General features: G+C 41.6%; 1 protein-coding gene across 5 annotated transcripts in view; it reads left to right on the forward strand.

Moving 5' to 3' along the window:
• The window catches only part of nwd2 (NACHT and WD repeat domain containing 2), a 124,033-nt gene that overhangs the window by 36,327 nt on the left and 62,253 nt on the right, over positions 1–25,453 (forward strand). For 4 of the 5 annotated variants that reach the window (XM_043693346.2, XM_087987092.1, XM_087987102.1 and 1 more), the window contains exon 2: positions 24,863–24,951. The exons of the other annotated variant lie outside the window; for it this stretch is intronic. In XM_043693346.2, the coding sequence (XP_043549281.1) occupies positions 24,863–24,951 (89 nt within the window). The remainder of the gene's footprint in view (positions 1–24,862; positions 24,952–25,453) is intronic. 5 annotated transcript variants of the gene reach the window in all.

Here is a 25,453-nt window from a genome sequence, read left to right on the forward strand (position 1 = left end):
ATTTGCTCCAGTGTTGCTTACTAAACCATTAGTTAATTACATTAAAATTCTGTATGCAAAAGATTAAGTACTAAGAGAAAAGAGCACAAAAATGTTCCTCAATGAACATAACTTTGTTACTTGACTTATTCAAAACACAATTAAAGGTCTATAGTTTGGAAAATCACAAAAGTTGGAGAATATTTAGGAAAAACAAGGCATGAACAAGAAGATGACATGAACAAGAAGATGAGTGAGTCAGAAAGTATAAATTAGGTATTCCCATGTTTGGTTTGTGGGAGCTTACAGTAGTAATTGAAAATGAGGGTTTCAGTGTAATTGTAGGAATGTTAATCATGTGGCAAAGAGTGAAACTGTTTAGTTAGTGGTAGACTATTCCTTTATGGCATTGGTTAAGCTCCAAAATGCATTAATTTGCAATAATTTTCTTTCATGCCCACAGGCTAAACAATGCAGGAAACTGTTGGATAGAATGGGCTTCTTGGAAAAGTCCAAGTAGTTTCACTTCCATTACAGAATTTCACCACAAACATTCTTATTCCCTTGCTTTTCAAAGTTATTTATCAGCAGGTTATAACGGATGGATAGGTTTTAAGACTCAGAAGATGCATTGGCATCCAATTGGCATTTCAAGCTGAAGTAGATTATAAATATTTAAGCTTTTGTCTTTTTGCACGCAAATGCTAGGTTCCCCCGCTATTAGGAATTGAATGTTTATGCAACCTATTTCTCTAATAACTATTTAATTGTTCTGCATCATTTATGGATAGATGTGGCACCTGATGCATTGTTTGAGGGCTTGGCCAGTTCTGTCTATCTCATGCTGCTTTCATGTTGTATCTTCACCAGGTGACACAACTTTTGAGGTTTGTCTAGTGCCACTCCTGCCATGCTCCTTGACATTCCTGATTAAACCAGAATTGATGGCCTCACTTGACAGTAACGAATGTGCTTCACCTTGAGGTTACAGATTGTAATGGAGTACAATATTGATGGCACTGATGACTTGTATCATGATGTCTACCTGTTGCTGCCAGTTCTACTCCAGTTCTAAATTTACTCCATTTAGCAACATGATGATGCTACACAACACAATGAAGTTTGTTTACACTGTAAAGGTGAGACATCAACTCCACAGGGACAATGCAGTGAGTACTCCTAGCGATACACCAGAGTACAGATGCAAGGGCAGTGAGGTAGATTGATGTAGATATGATCTTTTTAAATTCCTTCTTGCTGTTCCTCTCAAAAGCGCTCTATATCCAAATGGAGGAAGATGTGGACAATATCAAGGCTTGTTTGTACCTCACAAGAGCCAAGGATGACCATCTCCAGCAAGAGAGAATGTTACCATTGTCCTTTGATGTTCAATGGTATCATCATTATTGAATCCGTGCTATCAACATCCTTGGAACAACCATTGACCAAAAGCTGAATTGGGTTGACCATATAAATACTGTCATTACAAGAGCAGTTTAAAGAACAGGAATCCTGAACCGAGTAACTCACCGCTTGACTGCCCAAAGCCTGTCCACCATCTACAAAGTACATGTCAGGAGTGTGACGGAATACTGCCCACTTGCCTGGTTGAGTGCCACTCCAACAACACTCCAGAAGCTTGACACCATCCAGGACGAAGGCAGTCTGTTTGATTGGCACCAGATCCACAAACGTCCATTCACTCCACAACCAATACTCAACAGCAGTAGTGTGTCACCCTACAAGGTGCACTGCAGAAATTCACCAAGGTTTCTTAGGCAGCACCTTCCAAACCCACAACCATCTAGAATTACAAATGCAGCAAATACATGGAAACACCACCGTCTGCAAGTTCCCCTCCAAGCCGCTCACCTTCCTGACTTGGAAAAATATCACTATTATTTCAGTGTCACTGACCAAAAGTCCTGGAACTATGTGGGTCTATCTCCAATACATGGACCGCAGTAGTTCAAGAAAGCAACTCACACCACCAAGGGCAGCCAAGGATAGGCTTTAAATGGTGGTCCAGCCAGCGATGTCCACATCCTATGAATGAATTAAAAAAGGACGGAACCAGCAATGTGTACCATTTACAAGATGCACAGCAGAAATTCTCAAAGGCTCCTTAGGCAGCATCTTCCAAACCCACAGCCACTACCATCTAGAATGACAAAGCGATACACCACCAACCGTATGTTCCCCTCCAATCCACTCACCAGCCTGACTTGGAAATATATCATTATTTCTTCAGTATCGCTGGGTCAAAATCCTGGAAATGCTCAGTATGGGCCGCTGGTTGAACCAGCCAGTGATGCCCGCATCCCATGAATGAATGAAAAACAATTAACACCACCCAATCTGCAGGCTCAATTTGATTGATATGTCTTTCAGGGCTCAGAAAGTAATGACAGCAGTCAAGCTCATTGGGAGAAATATTACATGTTCTTAAGTGGAGCACACTAGGGTGATACAGAAGGTATAAGGTGTCAAGTGCAAGTTAGGGTACTATTTTGTTTTAGGTTTGGCATTTAGGAAATTATTGAGAGATTTGGAGAGCTAAGGCTTCTAAATAAATAGCAGTGAACTTTGAACAATTTTAGCAAGGTAATGTCACAGATGTTTAATCTGTTCATTTAAATTCTTCTGCTTCAATAGAGAGATTAACCCATTTATTTTAATTGAACAATTGACCCATTTAATTTATTTTAAAATGTGCTAAGGTTGTGTACAATAAAATTGCTGAGTAATTTCTAACCTGTGATTATTAACATTGTTGCTAGTCAGCCATTCCAACTGCACCAGATTCCTTGTACTAACGTGGTTCATATACCATGCCCAACATTGACTCACAAAAGGCCATGGGACATTTTGAGGAGCAGTCAGGGAAGTGAGCACATCTTTCGAGGAACCAGCAAAGACAGCAGAGACCAAATAGCTGTCTTTTCCACTGCTAGGCCTCTCGAATGAAGCTTTGAATTATAGAATGATCTGGTGCGAAAGTCTCCTATCTCTGTATTGTCAACCTTATCAAGAAGCATAAGAACTTGAAAAGGTTTAGGACTTTTGGAGTTGAAATTTAACAAATGGAGAAATTAGCTCAGTTCTTTGAGTGTAACTGTCATAGGTATTAATATTTCATCACATGCTATGAAATTTACACATTGATTCTGACTGTGGGAATCCTTGTTTCAGCATATAACAGGGACTGTGCAAAAGTTTTGAGAGAAAGTGAGGGCTGCAGATGCTGGAGATCAGAGCTGAAAATATGTTGCTGGAAAAGCGCAGCAGGTCAGGCAGGATCCAAGGAACAGGAGAATCGACGTTTCGGGCATAAGCGTTCCTGAAGAAGGGCTTATGCCCGAAACGTCGATTCTCCTGTTCCTTGGATACTGTGCAAAGGTTGGCAGGAATAATTAAATAACCCTGATCTGACTGCTCAATTTTAAACTGAGGTGAAATATGTTGAAACGAAGACATAATCAGTCATAAGGGCCTCTAATAATGGATATCAAATATGTTTGAACATAAAGATGATAACTGTATTTCGTTGTATTTGTTAATCTTACTGAGCTTAGTGAAAAATCAATCAGAGACATGATGGAATCTTATAGAGGTCTGTAAGAGATGAGTTATGGCACTCTGGTGGTAACGTAGTAGAGTCAGATGAGAAGCTCAATGAGGCATATCTCGACTTCAGGAGCATCTTGTAGCATCTTTTATGCTTTTGCTAGGGGTGCTCACTAGGTAATGGTGAGTTTCCAATTAAGGGGGATTGTTGCAAAAACAGAAGTTTCTGGTGAAACTCAGCAGGTCTGGCAGCATCTGTGAGAAGAAAACAAAGTTAACATTTCGAGTCCAGTGGCTCAACTTCAGAACTTCGGCAACTAGGAAAAATGGTAATTATGCTGAATACAAAGTTGGGGGAGAAGGGGGGAAGGGGAGAGCTGAGCAGCTAGGTGGAGACGGAGCACAGAGAGAGAGAGAGAAAGAGAGATGAAATATTATGGGTAGCAGACCTGTATGGATTAGAAACTGAATAAGTGATAATAAAAGCTAAGAGTAGGAGGGAATGGGTGAGCTGTACTGAAAGCAACCATAGCTAACAAGGGAAAACACGGACAGTGTTAAAGCCAAAAAAGGAGGCATACAAATTGGCCAGAAACAGCAGCAAACCCGAGGACTGGGAGGAATTTAAAATTCAGCAGAAGAAGACAAAATACTATACAAGAGTAAGTTTGTGGAAGACATAAAAACTGACTGCAAAAACTTACATAGATATATGAAGAGAAAAGGCCTGATGAAGACAAATGTAGGTCCCTTACAGTTAGAATCAGGTGAATTCATAATGGACAAGAAAGAGCTGGCAGACTACTTGAATACATATTTTGGATGTGTCTTCACTTAAGAGGACACAAAAAAACCTGCCGGAAACGCTAGGGGCCAGACGGTTAAGAATGAAGGAGGAACTGAAGGAAATCCTTATTAGTCAAAAAATGCTATTGGGGAAGTTAATGGGATTAAAACCCAATAAGTCCCCAGGGCCTGATGCTCAGTATTCTAGAGTACTTAAGGGAATAGCCCTAGAAATAGCAGATACATTGGTGATAATTTTCCAGCTTGTATAGACTCTGGAAGAGTTCAGTGAACCGGAGAGAGAAAGCAGGGTAATACAGGCTGGTTAGACTGATATCGGTAGTGAGAAAAATGCTGGAGCCAATTATTAAAGACGTCAAAACTGAGCATTTGGAAACCAGTCAGCATGGAAATCATTCTTGACAAATCTTCTGGAATTTTTTGAGGATGTGACCAGTAAAGTAGACAAGGGTAAATCAGTGATCTTGTGTACCTGCACTTCCAAAAGTTTTTTGACAAGGTCCCGCACAAGGGATCAGCAAAGAAAATTAAAGCTCATGGTATTGGATGTTACTAAGCTGGGTGGCAGTGTGAAGTGTGAGCAGAATCATAAGAGGTTACAGGGTGACTTGGACAGGCTGGCTGAGTGGGAAAATACTTGGAAAATGCAATGTAATGTGGATAAATGTGAGGTTATCCATTTTGGTGGCAAAAAACAGGAAGGCAGATTATTATCTGAATGGGGAAGTTTAGGAAAAGGTGAGGTGCAGCAGGACCTGAATGTCATGGTGGAACAGTCATTGAAGGTTGGCATGCAGCTGCAGCAGACGGTGAGGAAAGTTAATAGTATGGTGGTCTTCATAGCGAGAGGATTTGAGTACAGGAGTAGGGATGTCTTGCTGCAGTTATCCAGGGTCTTGGTGAGGCCACACCTTACGTATTGTGTGCAGTTTTGGTCTTCTAGCCTGAGGAAGGACATTCTTGCAATTGAGGGAGTCCAGTGAGGGTTCACCAGACTGATTCCCGGGATGGCAGGACTGATATATAGGGAAAGACTGGATCAACGGGCTTGTACTCACTAGAATTTAGAAGAATGAAGGGGAATCTCATAGCAACACATAAAATCCAAATTAGACTGGACAGGTTAGATGTGGGAAGAATGTTCCAGATGTTGAGGAAGTCTGGAACCAGTCTAAGAATAAGGGGTAATCCTTTCAGGACTGAGATGAGGAAGAATTCCTCCACTCAGAGGTGTGAACCTGTGGAATTCTCTACCACAGAAAGCTTTTGGGGCCAATTTGTTAGATATATTCAAAAGAGAGTTGGACATGGCCCTTATGGCTAAAGGGATCAAGGGGTATGGAGAGAAAGCGGGAATGAGATACTGAGATTGCATGATCAGCCTTGATCGTATTGAATGGTGGTGCAGGCTCGAAGGACCGAATGGCCTACTCTTACACTATTTTCAATGTTTCTATGTAGTGTGAAATAGGCCTAGGAGTAGATAAGAATAGGTGACTGTGCTCAAAGCGATCCATGTCACAACAGGCCTGGATGTGTGATGGGTCAAAAACATGGCATGATGGTATGAGGCTCTAAAGTTTTTGAACATGACATTGAGTCCTCAACACCTGCAGGATGTCCAAGCGAATAATGAGATGTTGTCCTTTGAGCTTGTGCTGAGGCTTACTGGAACACTGCAACAGGTCTGTAACAGAAGTATTCGTGTGGGAACAGGGGTGGTGTATTGAAGACTTAAACAACTGGAAGATTAGAGTCATTTTTATGGATAGACACAGGTTTTCTGCAAAGTGGTCACTCAGTCTGCGCTTCATCTCCCCAGTGTAGAGGACACCACATTGTGAACAGTGAATACAGTAGACTAGATTGAACGAAGTACAAGTAAATCACTGCTTCAACTGACGGTGAGGAGGTAAACTAGTGTTACACCTTCCGTGATCGCATAAAAAGGTACTGTGGGGTGTGATGAGGTATTGGGAGTGGAGGACGAGTGAACCAGAGTGTCCCAACCCGTCCATGCAGAAGACTGACAAGGGAGGGGAGGGGAATACATGTCTGGCATGGTCTCCTGTTAAAGGAAATGGCAACTTACAATCCTTTGGATATGGAAGCTAGTGGGGTGGTAAGTTCCCTGACCCTATTGTTGTTGTGGGAGGGGAGGAAAGGGGTGAGGGCAGAAAGTGTGGGAGATGGGTCAAACAAGCTAGATATTGAAAAATCCTGACATAAATATCAGAATGGGTACTGATGACTCCAACTTGCCACTTGTTCCAAAGGGCATCCATGTTGGATATGGGACATGAGCATTTTAGGGCATATTCCATGAGCGCTAGTAACATGCACTCCACATTCGCAGACATTAGCAGCTAACATGAAAAAGCCCTGTAAGCATCCTCATGGCATGTCTTCATTCCACTTACAGCACCTTTCTACACTTCAAAGTTGTACCTCGGGTTTCATCAGCAGCCATCATTGTAATGCTGTAGCATGGACATTGCCACACAGGAACACACAACCAGCTCTGGACTGGACCAGGTTAAATCTCCAGGCTGTTCGCACACTGTCAAACCTAATGCTCACACACTCTGAGCCTCCCTGGATGCTCACAACAATCCCTGTGTTGTATTTCCATGTCTTGCCTTTTTACTGTATGATCCCTCACCCAGAACTACCAGGTCCATATGACATCTGTCTTACCTTGTTGACCACAGAAACACAACTGCAAGAAGCTTGTCATGGATATCAGCAGGCCTCATTCACATCGAAAGGGACAGCCTTTGCTCAAAGGGCCCTGACATAGCATAGAGTCTATAGTGTGGAAACAGGCAATTCAGCCCATTGAGTCCACATTGACCCTCCGAACAGCAATCCACACCCCTCAAACTATCCCTGTAACTGCATTTCCCATGGCTAATCCACCTAACCAGCACATCCCCTGGACACTACGGGGCAATTTAGCATGACCTATCAACCTAACCTACAAAGCATGTCCAGAGCAGGGTTCAGTACCAGTCCAGGGACTAGGGCATGATAAATCAGCCACAAGTGGTGGTCAGTGTCGGGATCCTCTCCTCGTTAAAAGTGAGAAGCTGAATGTGTCAGGCCCCACTACTCATCTTGACTCTTCCTGCCATATTGTATGCTGTTTTCCTCCCAGAATGAGAGAGAGGGAGGCAGATATTAAGGGAGATGAAATTAGATGGCAAAGCTATTACTTTTAATGCAGGTGGAGAAGTGACCCAAGCAAGTGAGTAGACAGCGCAGAGGACATACAGGGTTAGTTGGGGATTAGAGTGGGTGAGAGTGAATAAGGGAACAAGTTGCAGGCAATAGTGAGAGTTTAGAGCATGAGACTTGAGCGAGTTTAGGTCACAGCAGTTATAGACGTATATTGAGTGTGTGGTATCGGTGATAGGTTTATGCCACTCACACTGGCAGAATGGGGAAGGATATTAACCATCTTGCCACACTGCTGAGCATTCGTCCAGACAGTTGAGAGTGCACTGGCCCAGGTGAGAACTTCAGACCAGATTGGTATGGTCTACTGGTCCTGGAGGAAGGGCAAAATTAGGGCGCATGGTATTTAGTGAGCAAAATTAGGGTGCATAGTATTGGGGGCAAAGTACTAACTTGGATTGAAAGTTGGTTGGCTGATAGGAAACAAAGAGTAGTGATAAACGGCTCCATTTCGGAATGGCAGGCAGTGACCAGTGGGGTACTGCAGGGATCAGTACTGAGACCGCAGCTTTTTACAATATATGTTAATGATATAGAAGATGGTATCAGTAATAACATTAGCAAATTTGCTGATGATACTAAGATGGGTGGCAGGGTATAATGTGAGGAGGATGTTAGGAGATTACAGGGTGACCTGGACAAGTTAGGTGAGTGGTCAGATGCATGGCAGATGCAGTTTAATGTGGATATATGTATGGTTATCCACTTTGGTGGCAAGAACAGGAAGGCATATTACTACCTAAATGGAATCAATTTAGGTAAAGGGGCAGTACAAAGAGATCTGGGTGTTCTTGTACACCAGTCAATGAAGGTAAGCATGCAGATACAGCAGGTAGTGAAGAAGGCTAATAGCATGCTGGCCTTCACAACAAGAGGGATTGAGTATAGAAGCAAAGAGGTTCTTCTGCAGCTGTACAGGGCCCTGGTGAGACCACACCTGGAGTACTGTGTGCAGCTCTGGTCTCCAAATTTGAGGAAAGATATTCTGGCTATTGAGGGAGTGCAGCGTAGGTTCACGAGGTCAATTCCTGGAATGGCAGGACTACCTTACGCTGAAAGACTGGAGTGACTGGGCTTGTATACCCTTGAGTTTAGAAGACTGAGAGGGGATCTGATTGAGACATATAAGATTATTAAAGGATTGGACACTCTGGAGGCAGGAAACATGTTTCCGCTGATGGGTGAGTGCCAAACCAGAGGACACAGCTTAAAAATATGGGGTAGACCATTTAGGACAGAGATGGGGAGAAACTTCTTCACCAAGAGGCACTTGGGGTTGTTTTCATTGGAGAAAAGAAGGTTTAGGGGTGACTTGATAGAGGTGTACAAGATGATTAGGGGTTTAGATAGGGTCGACAGTCAGAATCTTTTTCCACGTATGGAGTCAGCTATTACAAGGGGGCATAGCTTTAAATTAAGGGGGGGTATGTATAGAACAGATGTTAGGGGTAGGTTCTTTACTCAGCGAGTCGTGAGTTCATGGAATGCCCTGCCAGTAGCAGTGGTGGACTCTCCCTCATTATGGGCATTTAAGCGGGCATTGGATAGGCATATGGAGGATAGTGGGCTAGTGTAGGTTAGGTGGGCTTGGATCGGTGCAACATCGAGGGCCGAAGGGCCTGTACTGCGCTGTATTCTTCTTTGTTCTATGTTCTATGTTCAAGAGAGTGGTGGCTGTGTGGAATGCTCTGCTCCAGAGGGCAGTGGAGGCCCAGTCTCTGGATTCATTTAAGAAAGAGTTGGATAGAGCTCTCAAGGATAGTGGAATCAAGGGTTATGGAGATAAGGCAGGAACAGGATACTGATTAAGGATGATCAGCCATGATCATATTGAATGGTGGTGCAGACCCGAAGGGCAGAATGGCCTACTCCTGCACCTATTGTCTGTTGTCTATTGTCTAAATCCCATATTTGCACAACCCCACTCAGAGGGGCCTCCAGGTCACTAAGCATAAAGCCAACAATTTCCCCTTGTCTACCATGTCCAGAGCAAATGTCAGGAACTGAATTGAATATATTTTCACATATACCAAGGCACAGTGAAAAGCTTTGTCTTGTGAGCAATGCAGGCAGATCACAGACTAAAATAGCATAGATAAGTAAATAATAGGTAAGAAGCAGCAAAAACAAAAACACAGACACAGGTGAATGTTAAGAGTTTGTGAGTCCACTCAGTATTCTAACAACAGTAGAGTAGAAACTGTTCTGAAACCAGCTGGTCCGTGTGGTCAGGCTTCTGTACTTTCTCTCCAATGTTAGAGGTTGTAGAAAAACATTGCCAGGGTGGGATGGATCTTTAAGAATGCAGGCGGCCTTACCTTTACAGCAGGCCTGGTAGATGGATTCTATAGATGGGAGGTTAGCCTTTGTGATTGTCTGGGCCGAGTTCACCACTCTCTGTAACCGTCTCCGGTCTTGAATGGTTCAGTTGCCAATACCAGGTAGTGATACATCCAGACAGAATGCGCTCGAGGGCACACCTATAAAAGTTGCCAAGGGTATTCGCCGTCATGCCAAGTTTTCTCAGCTAGCTGCAGATGAAGAGACATTGTTGGGCCTTTGTAACCAGTGTGTCCACATGAAGAGTCCAAGAAAGCTTGTTGTGGATGACCACTCCCAGCAGTTTGACTCGCTCCACTCGTTCCACCTCTGTGCTGTTAATGTGTAGGGGGGCATGAGTCACATCCCGCCACAAGTCAATAATGAGTTCCTTGGCTTTGCCAGCATTGAGAGCTAGGTTGTTCTCAGTGCACCATTTTTAAAGGTCTTCCACCTCCCGTCTGTTTCATCGCCATCCAAGATTCGACCAACTATAGTGGTGTCATTGGCAAACGTGTAAACGGCATTAGTCTGGTATTTGGCGATGCAGTCATGGATATACAGTGAGTCCAGTAGGGGGCTGAGTATGCACCCCTGGGGGTCTCCAGTGTTGAGTGTTAGTGAGGATGAAATATTGTCCCCAATCTTCACTGATTGTGGCCTGTGGGTCAGGAAACAGTTGCAGAGAGTGAGGCTTAGTGCGAGATCACTAAGTTTAGTAATCAGTCTCGAGGGGATAATAGTGTTGAAGGCCAAACTGTAGTCAATGAGTAGGATTCTTTCGTAGCTGTTCTTGGTGTCAAGATGTTCCAGGGAGGATTGAAGGGCAAGTGGATCTGTTGGTCCGATAGGCAAATTGGAGTGGGTCAAGAATAGTGGGTGGGGGGGTGGGGTTGCTGGAGTTGGTTAATACCATGACCAGCCTTTCAAAGCACTTCATGACACTGAGGTTAGGGCCACTGGGCAGTAGTCATTGAGACATGCTACATGAGCCTTCTTAGGCACAGGGATGATGTTGGCCCTCTTGAAACAGGCAGGGACAGTAGCCTGCTGCAGGGAGAGGTTGAAGCTGTCCGAGAAGACCTCTGCCAGTTGATCTGTGCATGCTCTGAGTGCACGGCCTGGTACTCCATCTGATCCCATCGCTTTCCTTGGATTCACATGAAGGAAAACTGATTTGACCTCTGATGCAGTGACTGTTGGGATAGGTTCATCAGGATTTGTCAGAATAGGTGTTACCCCTCAGCCGAAATTCTGCTCAAATCGAGCATGGAAGGGGTATTCAGCAGTTCTGTAGTGACATTGTATATCGGGTGCAGTGAGTTTTTAAATGGTAAAAGTGATATTAGTCTTTCAGCAAATGTCCAGTGAGTGGTGAGTTTTTCAGGACAGGCATAAGGGGTGCCTTTGGGCTAGGATACGAGTTAATGAAGTGTGGTTTGTAAAATGTTTGAGAATCCCTCAAAAAACTGAGTGTTATTCACACTTAACCATAAAAGGCAAGGTTTAGCCCAGGGCCATCAAAGTTGAAACAAATATAAAGTGTCACTACATAAATTGATTTGCGATAACATTATTCCATCACCAACTCTTGTTGTTGACATGAATTTTAATTTTAAGATTATTTACCTATTTTTAACTTACTCTTTGAAGCGAAGATGCACGTTCTAGTTATCGTGACTAAGTAAACGTTCAATTGTGAGTTTGCCAGCATGCATAGAATTGCATAACAATTCTGATATAATACTGTTTCTATTGAATGGTTCACCCTTCTGAAGTGAAACAACTTCTTCACAAGGCCTGGAATATTCTCTTTCCCTGGATGAATCAGGGACATGAAGTACAAAGTATCCTTCTTTTTATAACTTTTCCTTTTTGCTTGGTTTGTGTGTGTGTGTGTGTGTGTGTGTGTGTGTGTGTGTGTGTGTGTGTGTGTGTGTGTGTGTGTGTAATTTATCAGTCATTCTCTTTAATTATGCTGACAGATTCAACCACACACCTTAATAATTAAGAAAGACATACATTTTCCTTTGTCAGAAAACACTGATTACACATTGTAAGGAGACGGAATTGATGTTTCAGTTTTCTCTCATCCCTGTCTATAACAAACAGAACCTTCAATTGTTCTTTCAAAAGAGTGGTCATTTTACAGCCAAGCCTGCTGTAATGAGGAACATTGCATTGTGTTCCTTCTTCATCAATTGAGTTATTTCTTAACATTGCTTGTCAATATCTGCTTCAGCTGCTATTCCTGATTCTTCTTGATATTCAGCTAAACTTGCTACTAGTTAGAAACCCAAAATTTCTTCACTCACCAGTCATGACCTGTGGTGGGTCAAACTCATTAGAGAGACTCTCTAGCTATTTTTGAATTTCCACCAATCAAATGAAGTTTGTTAAAACGTATTTTGTGTGCTGTGCATTTTAAAGATTTTAATAAAGGGAATATGAAAAACCATGTATTGTTCAAATAAATGAGTTGATCATCTGGTCCTTTGCTCATGTAACTGTTACATTGTGTAAAATAAGGATTCCACTTCAGCAAGAAATAAAGGTGCTTTGAATAATGTACAAACAGCTGTTTAGCACTGAAAGTGAAATTAATTTGTGAAACTTTAGTAGATTGTGTGAATTACAGCTAAAAACAGATGGTTTGAGGTTTCACTGCATATGAATGAAGACAGCAATTGTTGTATAATGCACACAAAATGGCAAGGAAAATTCCCTGTTGCACTCGTACCATGACACAGAGTGATCTAGGTAAGCAGTTTCCTCTTACTGAGGAGTATCATTTATGCAAATTCATATCAGAAATATGACAGCCTTGGTCTGTTTGAGGATTCAGTGTAAATTTGTTGGGTTACATTCTTGGGAGTTTCCCATCAAATGTGCTAGGTAGTACCAGCCTAGCCAACAGGAAGTTGGGCTTCTGGTATTATCACCTTCAACAGAGCACAGTCAAATGTTGTGTTACAGTCAGTTTAGTTTAAAAACAATGATGGAAGATAATCAAATGGAATGAAAGCTTTTATTTGGAATTTTTCATCATTTAATAAATTAGGATTACAAGAACTTATTTAGAAAATAGCGAATGCCAACAAAAAATATACAGCTCTGTACATTCTTATGACCAGTGTGGATTAGCAGATTGCAGATTAGCCCTGTTTAGAACATACATAAAATCTGTCTCATCATTTATTGCTGAGTGAAATGATGCAAGAATGCCAAATCTCTACATCCTAGCATTCCACTCCACGCCTCCCTCCTCCAACTCCCCGGTAGTCGTGGTGAAAGAAGGCAATCCTATTCCTCTTGGTTTATCACAGACATGAATATTAAAATTGTATCATATTGCCTAATGGTTGCTATAATCTTTGGTGCACCAGTGTTAATCAAACTTGATTTTCTGACAAATCCCTTTTTTGCAACAGTAGAAAGGGTGTGATGTGGGCTGCAATCCACACAGGAGGGAAATCCAAACGGAGCAGGAATTAATGCTGACATCATTTGGGTTGTTGCAAGGGCCTTAACCCACAGTGTAAAAGTCACAAACTTATGGATTCGCTGCAAATCCTCTTGAAGGGAAAATCATGTCTGTTTAAAAAAAATCTATTGAATTACTTTTAAACTAGAAAGTGTTCAGTAAAAATTTACAAAGATGTTGCCAGAGTTAGAGAGTTTGAGCTGTGGGGATAGCTATGGGGCTATTTTGCCTGGAGCATTGGAGACTGAGGGGTGTCCTTATTGAAATTTATTAAAAAAAAAGGGGCCTGATTAGGGTAAATAGGCAAGGACTTTTCCCTGGTTTGGGGTCACGTGTACTGAGGCACAGTGAAAAGCTTTGTCTTGTGAGCAATACAGGCAGATCACAGAGTTGAGTAGCATAGATAAGTAAATGATAGGTAAACAGTGGCAAAAACAAAAATACAGTTACAGGCAAATGTTAAGAGTTTGTGAGTCCATTTAGTATTCTAACAACAGTAGGGTAGAAAATGTAACATAACCGCCTGGTGTGTTATTCAGGCTTCTGTACTTCTCCCTGATTGTAGAGGTTGTAGAAAAACATTGCCAGGATGGGAGGGATTTTTGAGAATGCTGGCGACCTTTCCTTAACAATGGGCCTGGTAGATGGATCCTATAGCTGGGAGGTTTCCCTTTGTGATTGTTCAGGCCAGGTTCACCACTCTCTGTAACCGATCTTGAATGGTACAGTTACCATACCAGGTAATGATACATCTAGACAGAGTGCTCTCAATGGCAAACCTATAAAAGTTGGCAAGGGTATTCACCGTCATGCCAAATTTCCTCAGCTGCCTGAGGAAGAAGAGATGTTGGGCCTTTGTAACCAGTGCATCCACATGAAGAGTCCAAGAAAGCTTGTTGTGGATGACCACTCCCAGGAGCTTGTCTCTCTCCACTCCTTCCACCTCTGTGCTGTTAATGTGTAGTGGGGGCATGAGTTACATCCCGCCGAAAGTCAATAATGAGTTCCTTGGTTTTGCCGGCATTGAGAGCTAGGTTATTCTCAGTGCACCATTTTTCCAGGTCTTCCACCTCCCATCTGTACTTGAATTGGTACTAGAAGCATATAGACAGTCGTTCAGAAATACAAAGAAGGAACTAGGCCAGACATACATTGAGTTTGAAAGAATTAAACATAGTCATTTTGATCGATGGGTGCGTGCTTTGAAAATCGTTAGGACATTTGAGGCTTGAAGACAGATTATTTTGCTGGAGGAGTTTAAAAACTCACTTCCAGAGATGGCAAGAATTCATGTGGAGGAACAGAAGTTCAGGAAGTGAGAAGGGCAGCAGAATTAGCAGATGAGTACATGTTGGTGCGTAGGACAAGCTTCTGGCCAGAAACTTGTATTGTGATGGAGAGAAGTTGGGAGAAGGGGAGATCCTACACTAAGAGTAGAGAGCACTGGTAAGAATTTATCACAGGATGAAATAGAAGCCCAAGAGGTGGACAGGAGGTGAAAGGCCTCAAGTGTTTCACTGTAATGGAGAGGGACACAGAAAATTACAGTGCCGGTGGTTTCAGAAGGGCATTGGGAAAAGGTGTTTTCACTGACAGAAGGTGGGACACGTAAAGATACAGTGCTAGTCATTAAAGGTACTGTAGAAAAAGATGTGGTAAAGGAAGCTAAGCCAGTGGCATTGGTAAAGGTAGTAAAGGAGACCCCAAGAAGTGCTGAGGAGCTGGGCAGGGGCTGGGTATGGAGTTAGTACCTGATCTCTACAAAGAATTCGCCTCTGTGGATAAAGTTTATTCAGAAAGAACAGGAGGAGAAGGACAAGAAATTATAATTCTGAGAGATACTATCAACAACTGGTTAGATCCTGTAAGGGATGAGCAAATATGCACTCTTTCTGATCTGTTATCTGAGCGTGTGGTAATTTGTGGGATAGATGGATAAATATTTAGCATTCCCCTACGTAAGATCAGATTGGAGCACCAACTCAAGACTGTTAGAGTGGGAGTGATTGACAGAGTGTCAATTCCAGGAATTCAGTTTGTTCTTGAGAATGATTTGGCAGGATCCAAGGTGTGAGTAACACCCCTTGTTGTAGAGAAGCCCAAGGAAGACCAAGAAACTGAAGAGTTAAAACAGAGATATCCTGGTATTTTCCCAGACTGTGGGTAACCAGATTACGCTATAAGTTACTGCAAGAAGTGAAAAGTAAGAGAAAGATGAAGGAGTTGAGGTTCGGTTAGCGGATAATCTGGTTGATGTAATGGTGCAGGAAAAACCTGAACAGGCAGAGATTTAGACAGAAGTGTTTAGTTTTGTTTTTAAACTGGTGATAAACTTAAATAAAACAGAGTTCACGAAAGCATGGGTGACGTTCTTGGGACATAACATCGATCATGGAAATTTGACCCCACGGAACGCAAAGATAAAGGCCATCAAGGAGTTTCCACGACCAACTTTGAACAAAGAGGTGCTTCGATTCTTAAGACTCAGCAGATTTTATTGCAAGTTTGTTCCAAACTTCAGCAGTGTTGTGGCACCATTAACCAAATTGCTGAAGAAGAACACAAAGTTTCAGTGGGCAGAACCATGCCAGGAAGCATTCAACCATTTGAAATCAATATTAACCAGCAACCAGTTTTAGCCAAGCCAAACTTTTCAAAACCTTTGTATTTTTTTCTTAAGGAGGGAGGCGTTTTAAAGGTGTAGAAGTATACTGTACCTTTAATAACGTGAAGGACTTGGCAAGCACACCAAGTACTGGAGAATTTACAATGTAACATTTGGTTCAGAACGGATAGCACTGGCTGAGTTAATTTGAGACAAAAACAAATTTGAATTTGGCCAGTCCGTTTAAATTGTACCCTGAAAATACCAAACTCGAATCAAGTTTGAATTTAGTGTAATGACAATCTTAAACCCAATGACAAAATCCGATGCTTTGGGGGGGTATAAGACTGGGGAAGGTTGAACAGTTGAGAGGAAACCTGCCAAGCCAGCATGTAGAGACTCCCCAAAAAATAGCTTTCATAAAGGTACTTTTATCAATTAGTAACCTGTGAAGCAGAATCCCCAAGAACAAGAAAAAAACACCGAAATACAGAGAAGAATCGAAACCTGCCTGGTGAGCCTGACGTTGGTTGTGGGCAAGTTGTTGGAGGGAATCCTGAGGGACAGGATGTACATGTATTTGGAAAGGCAAGGACTGATTAGGGATAGTCAACATGGCTTTGTGCATGGGAAATCATGTCTCACAAACTTGATTGAGTTTTTTGAGAAAGTAACAAAGAGGATTGATGAGGGCAGAGTGGTAGATGTGATCTATATGGACTTCAGTAAGGTGTTCGACAAGGTTTCCCATGGGAGACCCATTAGCAAGGTTAGATCTCATGGAATACAGGGAGAGCTAACCATCTGGGTAGAGAACTGGCTCAAAGGTAGAAGACAGAGGGTGGTGGTGGAGGGTTGTTTTTCAGATTGGAGGCCTGTGACCAGTGGAGTGCCACAAGGATCGGTGCTGGCTCCTCTACTTTTTGTCATTTACATAAATGGTTTGGATACGAGTATAAGAGGTACAGTTAGTAAGTTTGCAGATGATACCAAAATTGGAGGTGTAGTGGATAGCAAAGAAGGTTACCTCAGATTACAACAGGATCTTGACAAGATGGGCCAATGGGCTGAGAAGTGGCAGATGGAGTTTAATTCAGATAAATGCGAGGTGCTGCACTTTGGGAAAGCAAATCTTATACACTTAATGGTAAGGTCCTAGGGAGTGTTGCTGAACAAAGAGACCTTAGAGTACAGGTTCATAGCTCCTTGAAAGTGGAGTCGCAGGTAGATAGGATAGTGAAGAAATATTTGGTATGCTTTCCTTTATTGGTCAGAGTATTGAGTACAGGAGTTGGGAGGTCATGTTGTGGCTATGCAGAACATTGATTAGGCCACTGTCGGAATATTGTGTGCAATTCTGGTCTCCTTCCTATCGGAAAGATGTTGTGAAACTTGAAAGGGTTCAGAAAAGATTTACAAGGACGTTGCCAGGGTTGGAGGATTTGAACTATAGGGAGAGACTGAACAGGCTGGGGCTGTTTTCCCTGGAGCATCGGAGGCTGAGGGGTGACCTTATAGAGGTTTACAAAATTATGAGGGTCATGGATAGGCTAAATAGGCAAAGTCTTTTTCCTGGGGTCGGGGAGTCCAGAACTAGAGGGCATAGGTTTAGGGTGAGAGGGGAAAGATATAAAAGAGACCTAAGGGGCAACCTTTTCACGCAGAAGGTGGTACGTGTATGGAATGAACAGCCAGAGGAAGTGGTGGAGGCTGGTACAATTGCAACATTTAAGAGGCATTTGGATGGGTATATGAATAGGAAGGTTTTGGAGGGATATGGACTGGCTGCTGGCAGGTGGGACTAGATTGGGTTGGGATATCTGGTTGGCATGGACCGGTTGGACCGAAGAGTCTGTTTCCATGCTGTACATCTCTATGACTCTATGACTCTAAATCTTAATCGTGATTTTATCAGACTAGTATTATAGAAGGGAAGGTAAAAGATAGGTTAGAGGAAGGAGTTGTATGTAGTTTTTAGTTAATTATTCTCTGTTATACTTAAAGAAATAAAGTTGTTAATTTTTTATTTTAAATAGCTCTTGGCCTCTCGAATTTTCACAGATTACTGCACAGGATAAATCTTTTCTGTGTTGCTGCTTTAAATTAAGCAGGAGGGTTTACTGTAATCTAATCTGTATTAGATTAGATTAGATTACAGTGTGGAAACAGGCCCTTCGGCCCAACAAGTCCACGCCGACCCGCCGAAGCAAAACCCACCCATACCCCTACATTTACCCCTTACCTAACACTACGGCCAATTTAGTATGGCCAACTCACCTGACCCTGCACATCTTTGGACTGTGGGAGGAAACCGGAGCACCCGGAGGAAACCCACGCAGACACGGGGAGAACGTGCAAACTCCACACAGTCGCCTGAGGCGGGAATTGAACCCGGGTCTCTGGCGCTGTGAGGCAGCAGTGCTAACCACTGTGCCACCGTGCCGCCCACCAGTACAGTATTGTAACACTGTACATCTCTATGATTCTACTTTGATTGTTAAGCCAATTTGTGTAGGATCTACTTGAACAGTTTCGAATTGAGTTCACCGTTGATTATGAAATGCAATGAAGAGAAATTATTTCTCTCAAAGAGTTGTAAATTGTGAAATTCAGTAGCCCAAAGTGTGTTGGAAACTTGGACATTAAATAAATTTAAGAAGCAGATGGATGGATTTTTAAATAGTAATGAGTTAAAAGGTTTTGCAGAGCAGGTAGGAAAGTGGAGTTGAGGCTGAGATGAGATCATCCGTGATCATTTCACATGACGAAGCAGGTTGAAGGGACTGAATTGCCTCCTCCTGCTCCTAGTTCTTATATTCTTGTATGTTCTGCACATTTTATGAAGCCACATGCATTATGACAATGTAGCTGTGTTTCATTAACTTCATTAATCATTTGCGATTTAAAAGCTTTGATCTTATCATGAATGGGAGTTTTTTACCATATTGAATATGCACGGAGACAGCTGAATTAGAGTTTTTGAAACTTATTTCCATCTCCATAATGCTGCTGCGTTCTGCGTATGATGGATACTGGGTGAGTTTGTATTTTCATTTGTTCAGTGACACCTTGTAAGTGTTGCTTGTAGCGCCAGAATTTATTTCCCACTCCTACCTGCCTGTGAGAAAGTTGTGGTGAGCTGTTGTCTTGAACCAGCACAATCCATGATGGGGAGCACACTCTCAGAGCTGTTAGAAAGGGAGTTCCAGGATTTCAACCCAGAAACAGTTCTGAGTAAGGATAGTGTGTGGCTTGGAAGGGATCTTGCTTCTTTGCACCTGTCCTTTTCCTTCTAGCTGAAAGTGTCCTGTTATCATAGATGATATTAGGGGCTGTTGGATATGGATCAGGAATGAAGATTGAGGGTGAAAGGGCCTCAAATAATAGAGCAACTCCCAGACAACCAAAGTGGACTTTTTAACTAGCATGCCTCAGTACTTACCTGTTACCATGACCATTTGAAATCTATTAAGCAAGATGGGTCTGGAGAAATGGGAAATCTCCTGCCACAAGCTGACCACCTTTGTAGCCAAAATCTGGTCCCAATAGTATAACATTTGGACAGTTTCTCCTGGATCTTCTGATTTACTTCTAATTACTTGCAAATAAATTTCCATTTCCAGTCTGTAGAGAATGCAAAATTGTCACACCCATACAATAATGCTCATGGATTTATGAAAAATAGACACTTCACTTTGAAAGCAAAATTAAGAATGAACACTCTGCTTTGAAACAAAATGGAGTTGAGAGATCAAGTGATTTTTTAAATCTGTTTTGTCAATATAGATGGGACAACACAAAACTGTAGACTAACCTGCTTGACTGGACGGGACTTTAAAAATCAAGAGACCTTTTTTGGAAAATTCATTGAGAAAACATTAAAGTGTAACATTTTCTGTGGATTTACTGGCATTGTCCACATAACTGCAGAAACTAGTTCATTGTACGTTCTGCAGACATCTTGGCTACAGGAAAGGACGTGAGAAGAAACACATTCTATCACAAGGAAACTCAAATGGAAAAAAACTCAAATGCTGTTGTATGTCAATGCTATGGGTTTTTTTCTCTCTAGAGGCTACTGTTGCAGACGACTAAGAAATTAATGTGGTGTCAGTTTAGTGATTCTGTTCTGAATACAGTTTGTTTGTGAAATGTAGATTTAATTTACACTCCGCAGTAGAGCAGTGTAATTTAGAAAAAAAAGACTGTGTAAAGAGAAACACTTTCGCAACAATAAAAGACGGGGAGGTGGTTCAAAAATTAATGAGCAGTGTAACAACAGAGGAACTATCAAGACACAGATGTCAAAGTGCAGCAAAACCAAAACCAAAAACTGGAGAAACAGATGGAATGAGAAAAGTGAAGATGAAATGCAACAACCTATTTGAGATTAAGGAAGTGAATATTGGAGAAATGAAGATTAAATTCAGCATGGTGAAGAAAATAGATCGCAAGGGTGCAATACTGAGATAAGTTTAATTGAATAAAGGAACACTTACTAACCATTGCGAACTAAAGATTCGCAGAATATATGACCGAGTAGAAGAATAGGAAAAAGGACGGAAGAAGTCTTGATTGTGGATCAAAACATTGTGACAGGATTGTTGGTCTGAACGGCCTTTTGTTTCTGTTGCAAAACACTGCTCTTTTACAGACAGATGGATAAGTAGAGCAAGGCCCTGACTGGTGAAGAATCATGTGGTGTTAAACCGGTAAAGTAGAAAGATAGATGCTGCATTTATAACTCAGCATTCGAACTGGAACATCAGCCCAAAGTTTTACTTAATGTCTGAATAAGAAAACCATTCTTGAATAGTACTGTCAGGACATTAATACTGCCTGCCGTGAACTTGCAGGGAGGCACTTCTGGGTCAGAATATCAAATACCCCTTTGCCTTTCTCAATTGCCTTGCACCCCCCCCCCCCCCCCCCCCCCCCGGGCCCCAACTCCCTGAAATGAGTCAAGGGTAGCAAATGGTCCAGGATAGCCATTTAAGTGCCATTTTGTAACCACAGTATTGATAAGAATGACCAATCTACAGTCCTATAGAGATAAAGCCTGCATCCACATTGAGAATTCCCTCCAAAGTGTGGTGTGACATTACCATCCTATAAAATGGGATAGATTTCAACAGATCTTGCAACTCCAGAGTGGGTAACCATGATGAGCTGTAGGCAATCAGTGGCAGCAGAATTTTATTTGACCACTATCTGAAGACTCATAGCCCAGCAGATTCCCCACTCCATCATTATGATCAAACCAGCAACAGCAGTTCAGAGGCTAGCAATTCTGTGATGAGCAGCTCACCCTCTGACCCCTCCCCAAAGGCATCCACCATCCACAAGGCACAAATCAGGAGAATACCTCTCAATTGCTGACAAGTGCAGTTCCAACAATAATCAAGAATCTCAATGCCGGTCAGGATAAAGCAGTCTCTTTAACTGGCAGATCATCCACCATCTTAAACAATTGCTCTCTGCACCATCAACACACAATGGCAGCAATGTGTACCATCTACAATGTGCAAAGCAACAACTTCCAAGGCTCCTTTAACAGCATCTTCCAAACCGTGACCTCTACCATTCAGAGAACCAGGGCAGCAAATGCCCTAGAGCACTCCTAGCTGCAAGTTTTCCTTCAAGTTACACACTATTCTGACTTGGAACCAGATCACTATTCCTTCACGATTACTGTGTCAAAAATGTGGAAGCTTCTTCAAGCACAATTGAGTAACACCACATGGACCGCTTTGATTCAAAAGGCAGCTCACCTCCACCTTCTCAAGGCTAGTTAGGGATGGATGTTGCTCCTTCCATCAATGCCCACATCCAGGAAAATACTTTTCAAAAACTTCAACTGAGTGGCACTATGCATAAATATTGGGTAATATTAAGGGAGATTGAGTAGATTGTTTTCTTTGGAGCAGCAGAAATTGAGGGGGTCATAATTGAAATGTATAAAATTATGACAGGGTAGTGTCACAACACAGGAAACCAAATCTGCTTCATCAATCATTGGATTCACAACAAAGTGATCTTAGAACATTCAAAGACCCTCAAAATTGCTCAATTGTTCCTAATCACACTGTACAAATAACAATTCTTCAATACGACAAACTACAAGGCAATTCAATTAATATACACAATCAAAGACCAAATCTTATTTGAATATGAAACCCCACTCTGAGAATCTTCAACAAGGCAATAACTCAAGAAAATCTACAAAACCAAAAAAGGCTTCCTGGTCCACCAGCTTCTAAAGCAAAATTGCCTCATGCCCAAAACTGAGAGCAAGCCATTTCACTCTTTTTTTTTATTTGTTTTTTTTAACACTCTCTGTGGCTAGCTGGCCACCACTGCTCCTCCCTTGAATGATCAATTCAACATCTAACTTATCTTCTGCACTTTTTTAAAACAAGCTGCTATTCAAAGTTCAATTCTCAACTGCAACTCTCAATTCCAAACCAAAAATGAGAAAAATAAAAGAAAAAAAGTGATGATCTCAGTAGTAGACAGGAAGAACACTCGCCCCTTGATCAGGGAGCATAGATTTAAGATAAGGGGCAGACACTTAGAGGGGATCTGTGGGATGTTTTTCACCCAGAAGTTGGTGGGAATCTGTAATCACTGCCTGCAAGGATAGTAGAGGCAGGAACCCTCATAATATTTAAGAAATTTTTGATATACACTTGTGATGCCAATGCATACAGTCCTCTTGGCCAAGTGATGGAAAATGGGATTTGAATAGTTAGATGCTTGTTTTTGACAGGTACAAGCTCAGTAGGCTGAAGAGCTTTTTTCTGTCCTGAAGACCTTTATAACTAATAAATAGCTGGTAACCAGGAACAAGGCAATCATTGAATCAAACAATGCAAACAATATCACAATCATTAGACTTTAGCAGATTCCATTTGAGTACCAGCAAATCTTTGAACCAGTTAGTGCCTTAAACCCCCTGCCATGGACAGATTGGCCATTGAGTGTTTGATGCAAGGTTTTTTTATTTCAAAAATTTACTTTATTCATAAAAAAAATTTTGTATATACATAGTCACACAGTTCAGTTCTGTACAATAGCATTTCAAGCAAACAAACAAACATTGGAGTTTAACACTATCCAAACAAACGAAAGGCATCTCTTACTTGAACCAGACTGTATCTACATGCATTTGAAGCACCAGACGGATCTGATAACTGAACGGATCTCCATTTAACTTCAACAGGAAGACCTCAGTCTTTCCCCAGTGTGCCTTGGCAGCAGCTGCTCCAACCTTTACTGCGTCCCTCAACACATAGTCGTGGATCTTGGAATGTGCCAGTCTGCAACACTCATTTAACGTCATCTCCTTGTTCAGGAAGATCAACAAGTTTCAGGCAGACTAAAGAGTGTCCTTAACTGAGTTGATAGGTTAAATAGTGGTTGGGCTGATGGTACCAGACCTAAAGACTGTCAATGTTACCTAATTCAGAGATATAATATTTATTTTCTTGATACTTTTTCCTTACCTTATTTTCCATATTACATTTTGAAAACTGAGCTTTCAATTCATTTTTATTTTTTCTAAAGTTAAAGTCAACATAAACTTTAAAAACCCATAGTATATTGGTGTGTGTTGGCTATAAATCCATTTAAATTTGTAACCAGACTGTTAGATTAATGTTGAGCTCTTAATTTTCAAATGTTATCTGCTTTTTAACACTATATCAGGAATAGCCAAAATATTCACATTGCATTAAGGGCTATTTTGATAAATCTGGATCTCTGACTTTCATGGTTCATCTGCCAGAAAGACTTTGAATGTACACCTTCTGTGATATTCTGTATTTTAAAAAACACACTCATATTTATCAACCCAGAGGAATGGTTGCTGGATCTACTATGAAGGTAAAATGTAGCAATTTAATCCCCAGAGCCAAGCACAAAAGTAAATAATTGCTCTCAGGATATTGTTATTGTTTGCTGACACTTATTTTAGCACTACTCTTCTAACAGGGAGGTGAGGTTCTTATAAAAGTGAGATTATGGCAAGAGAAACAATTACTGGATGTTTTTGACTGAGAAACAATTACTGGATGGTGTTATCAATGCAAAAATATAGAAACATATCAGATTTTAGTTCTAACAACAAAGGAAATGACATAACAGAAACAGAAATTGTGAAACTCAGCAGGTCTGGCAGCATCTGTGGGAAGAAAGCAGAGTTAACATATTGAGCCTGGTGACACTTCATGGGAACTGCCCTGACATGAAACATTGACTCTGCTTTCTTCCCACAGATGCTACAAGACCTGCTGAGTTTCACCAGCAATTTCAGTTTTTGTTTCAGATTGCCAGCATCTGCAGTTGCGTGTTTATTTCAGTACATGACACAACAGCTTTTGGTCAGTTTTAGAAAACATTAGAGGGAATATATGATTTGTCTGTTTGAAAGTAACAGAAAATGAAGAGCACGAACAAGTGCAACAGTTTTGGTTATAGCACCTACAGCAGTAGATATGTTTAGAACCTAGTTCCTAGTTCACTGCTCATAGTTCAAAATGGGTCCCACAGGTAAATTGATACTATCAATTCAAAAATAAGAAGTTTCATGGCAATATTCAAGAATTCCACATGCAGTCTTTTACAGATGGAACCAGTATAAAACAATTCAAATTCTCATGTAGATTATCAGCAGTTTTTTTATTTTTTCCTCATCATCAAATTTATGAAAACAAGCGTTCCAACTTTTGTGTATGATTTTATCAACAGCTTGGTAGGAGCTATTCTATTTACTTTCATAAAATTAAACATTGTCAGAAACCAAGATGTGCTCAATGTATCTCTGTTTCTGATATATTGATGTTCTGGTACATGTTTCCTCACAGATACAGAAGCAGAAAGGAAATCACTAAAGGAGCATGTGTACCCCAAGTTGCGGGAATTCTGCAGGGAAAACTATGGGCTTGAATTCCAGGTAATGGACTCTTGAATTGTAATGGCTCATGATGGTAATGCTCATAACGCTAATCAGATAGCATCACTTTTTTCCATCCCTCCTCCAGCTGAAAGTGAGGTTAGCATCCTCCACCCTAGCACCTTCAGTGACACGTATGTGAGTTCTCTGCTACAGTTCCAGCAAAGTGTGAGAAACAAAACTCACTCACTTCAATAATTTCAGTCCGAGACAAGATCTGAATCAGTAGTATCTTTTATTACGCTCTTGCAAGAGGGGTGTTGTGTCCACTGTCCAGAAGGCAGGCAGACACACACACACACTAAATTCAACGAGTACACAATATTTATGTATTTCGTTTCTCTTCCCTCCTCCCATTGCTCCTCCCCTGTTTACATCTGTTTCTAATCTAAACCCGGCTGTTCGTCTCTGAACTCATCCGGCCTTGTCCGTGACAAAATGTTTATCTCTGGCCTCACAAGGCTGTTTGACCACCTCCCTCTGTGGTCTTATTGTTATTTAT

The sequence above is a fragment of the Chiloscyllium plagiosum genome, unplaced genomic scaffold, assembly GCF_037043375.1.
Source record: "Chiloscyllium plagiosum isolate Xiang-an unplaced genomic scaffold, Cpla_swu_hap1 HiC_scaffold_1, whole genome shotgun sequence".
Taxonomy (NCBI): Eukaryota; Metazoa; Chordata; class Chondrichthyes; order Orectolobiformes; family Hemiscylliidae; genus Chiloscyllium; species Chiloscyllium plagiosum.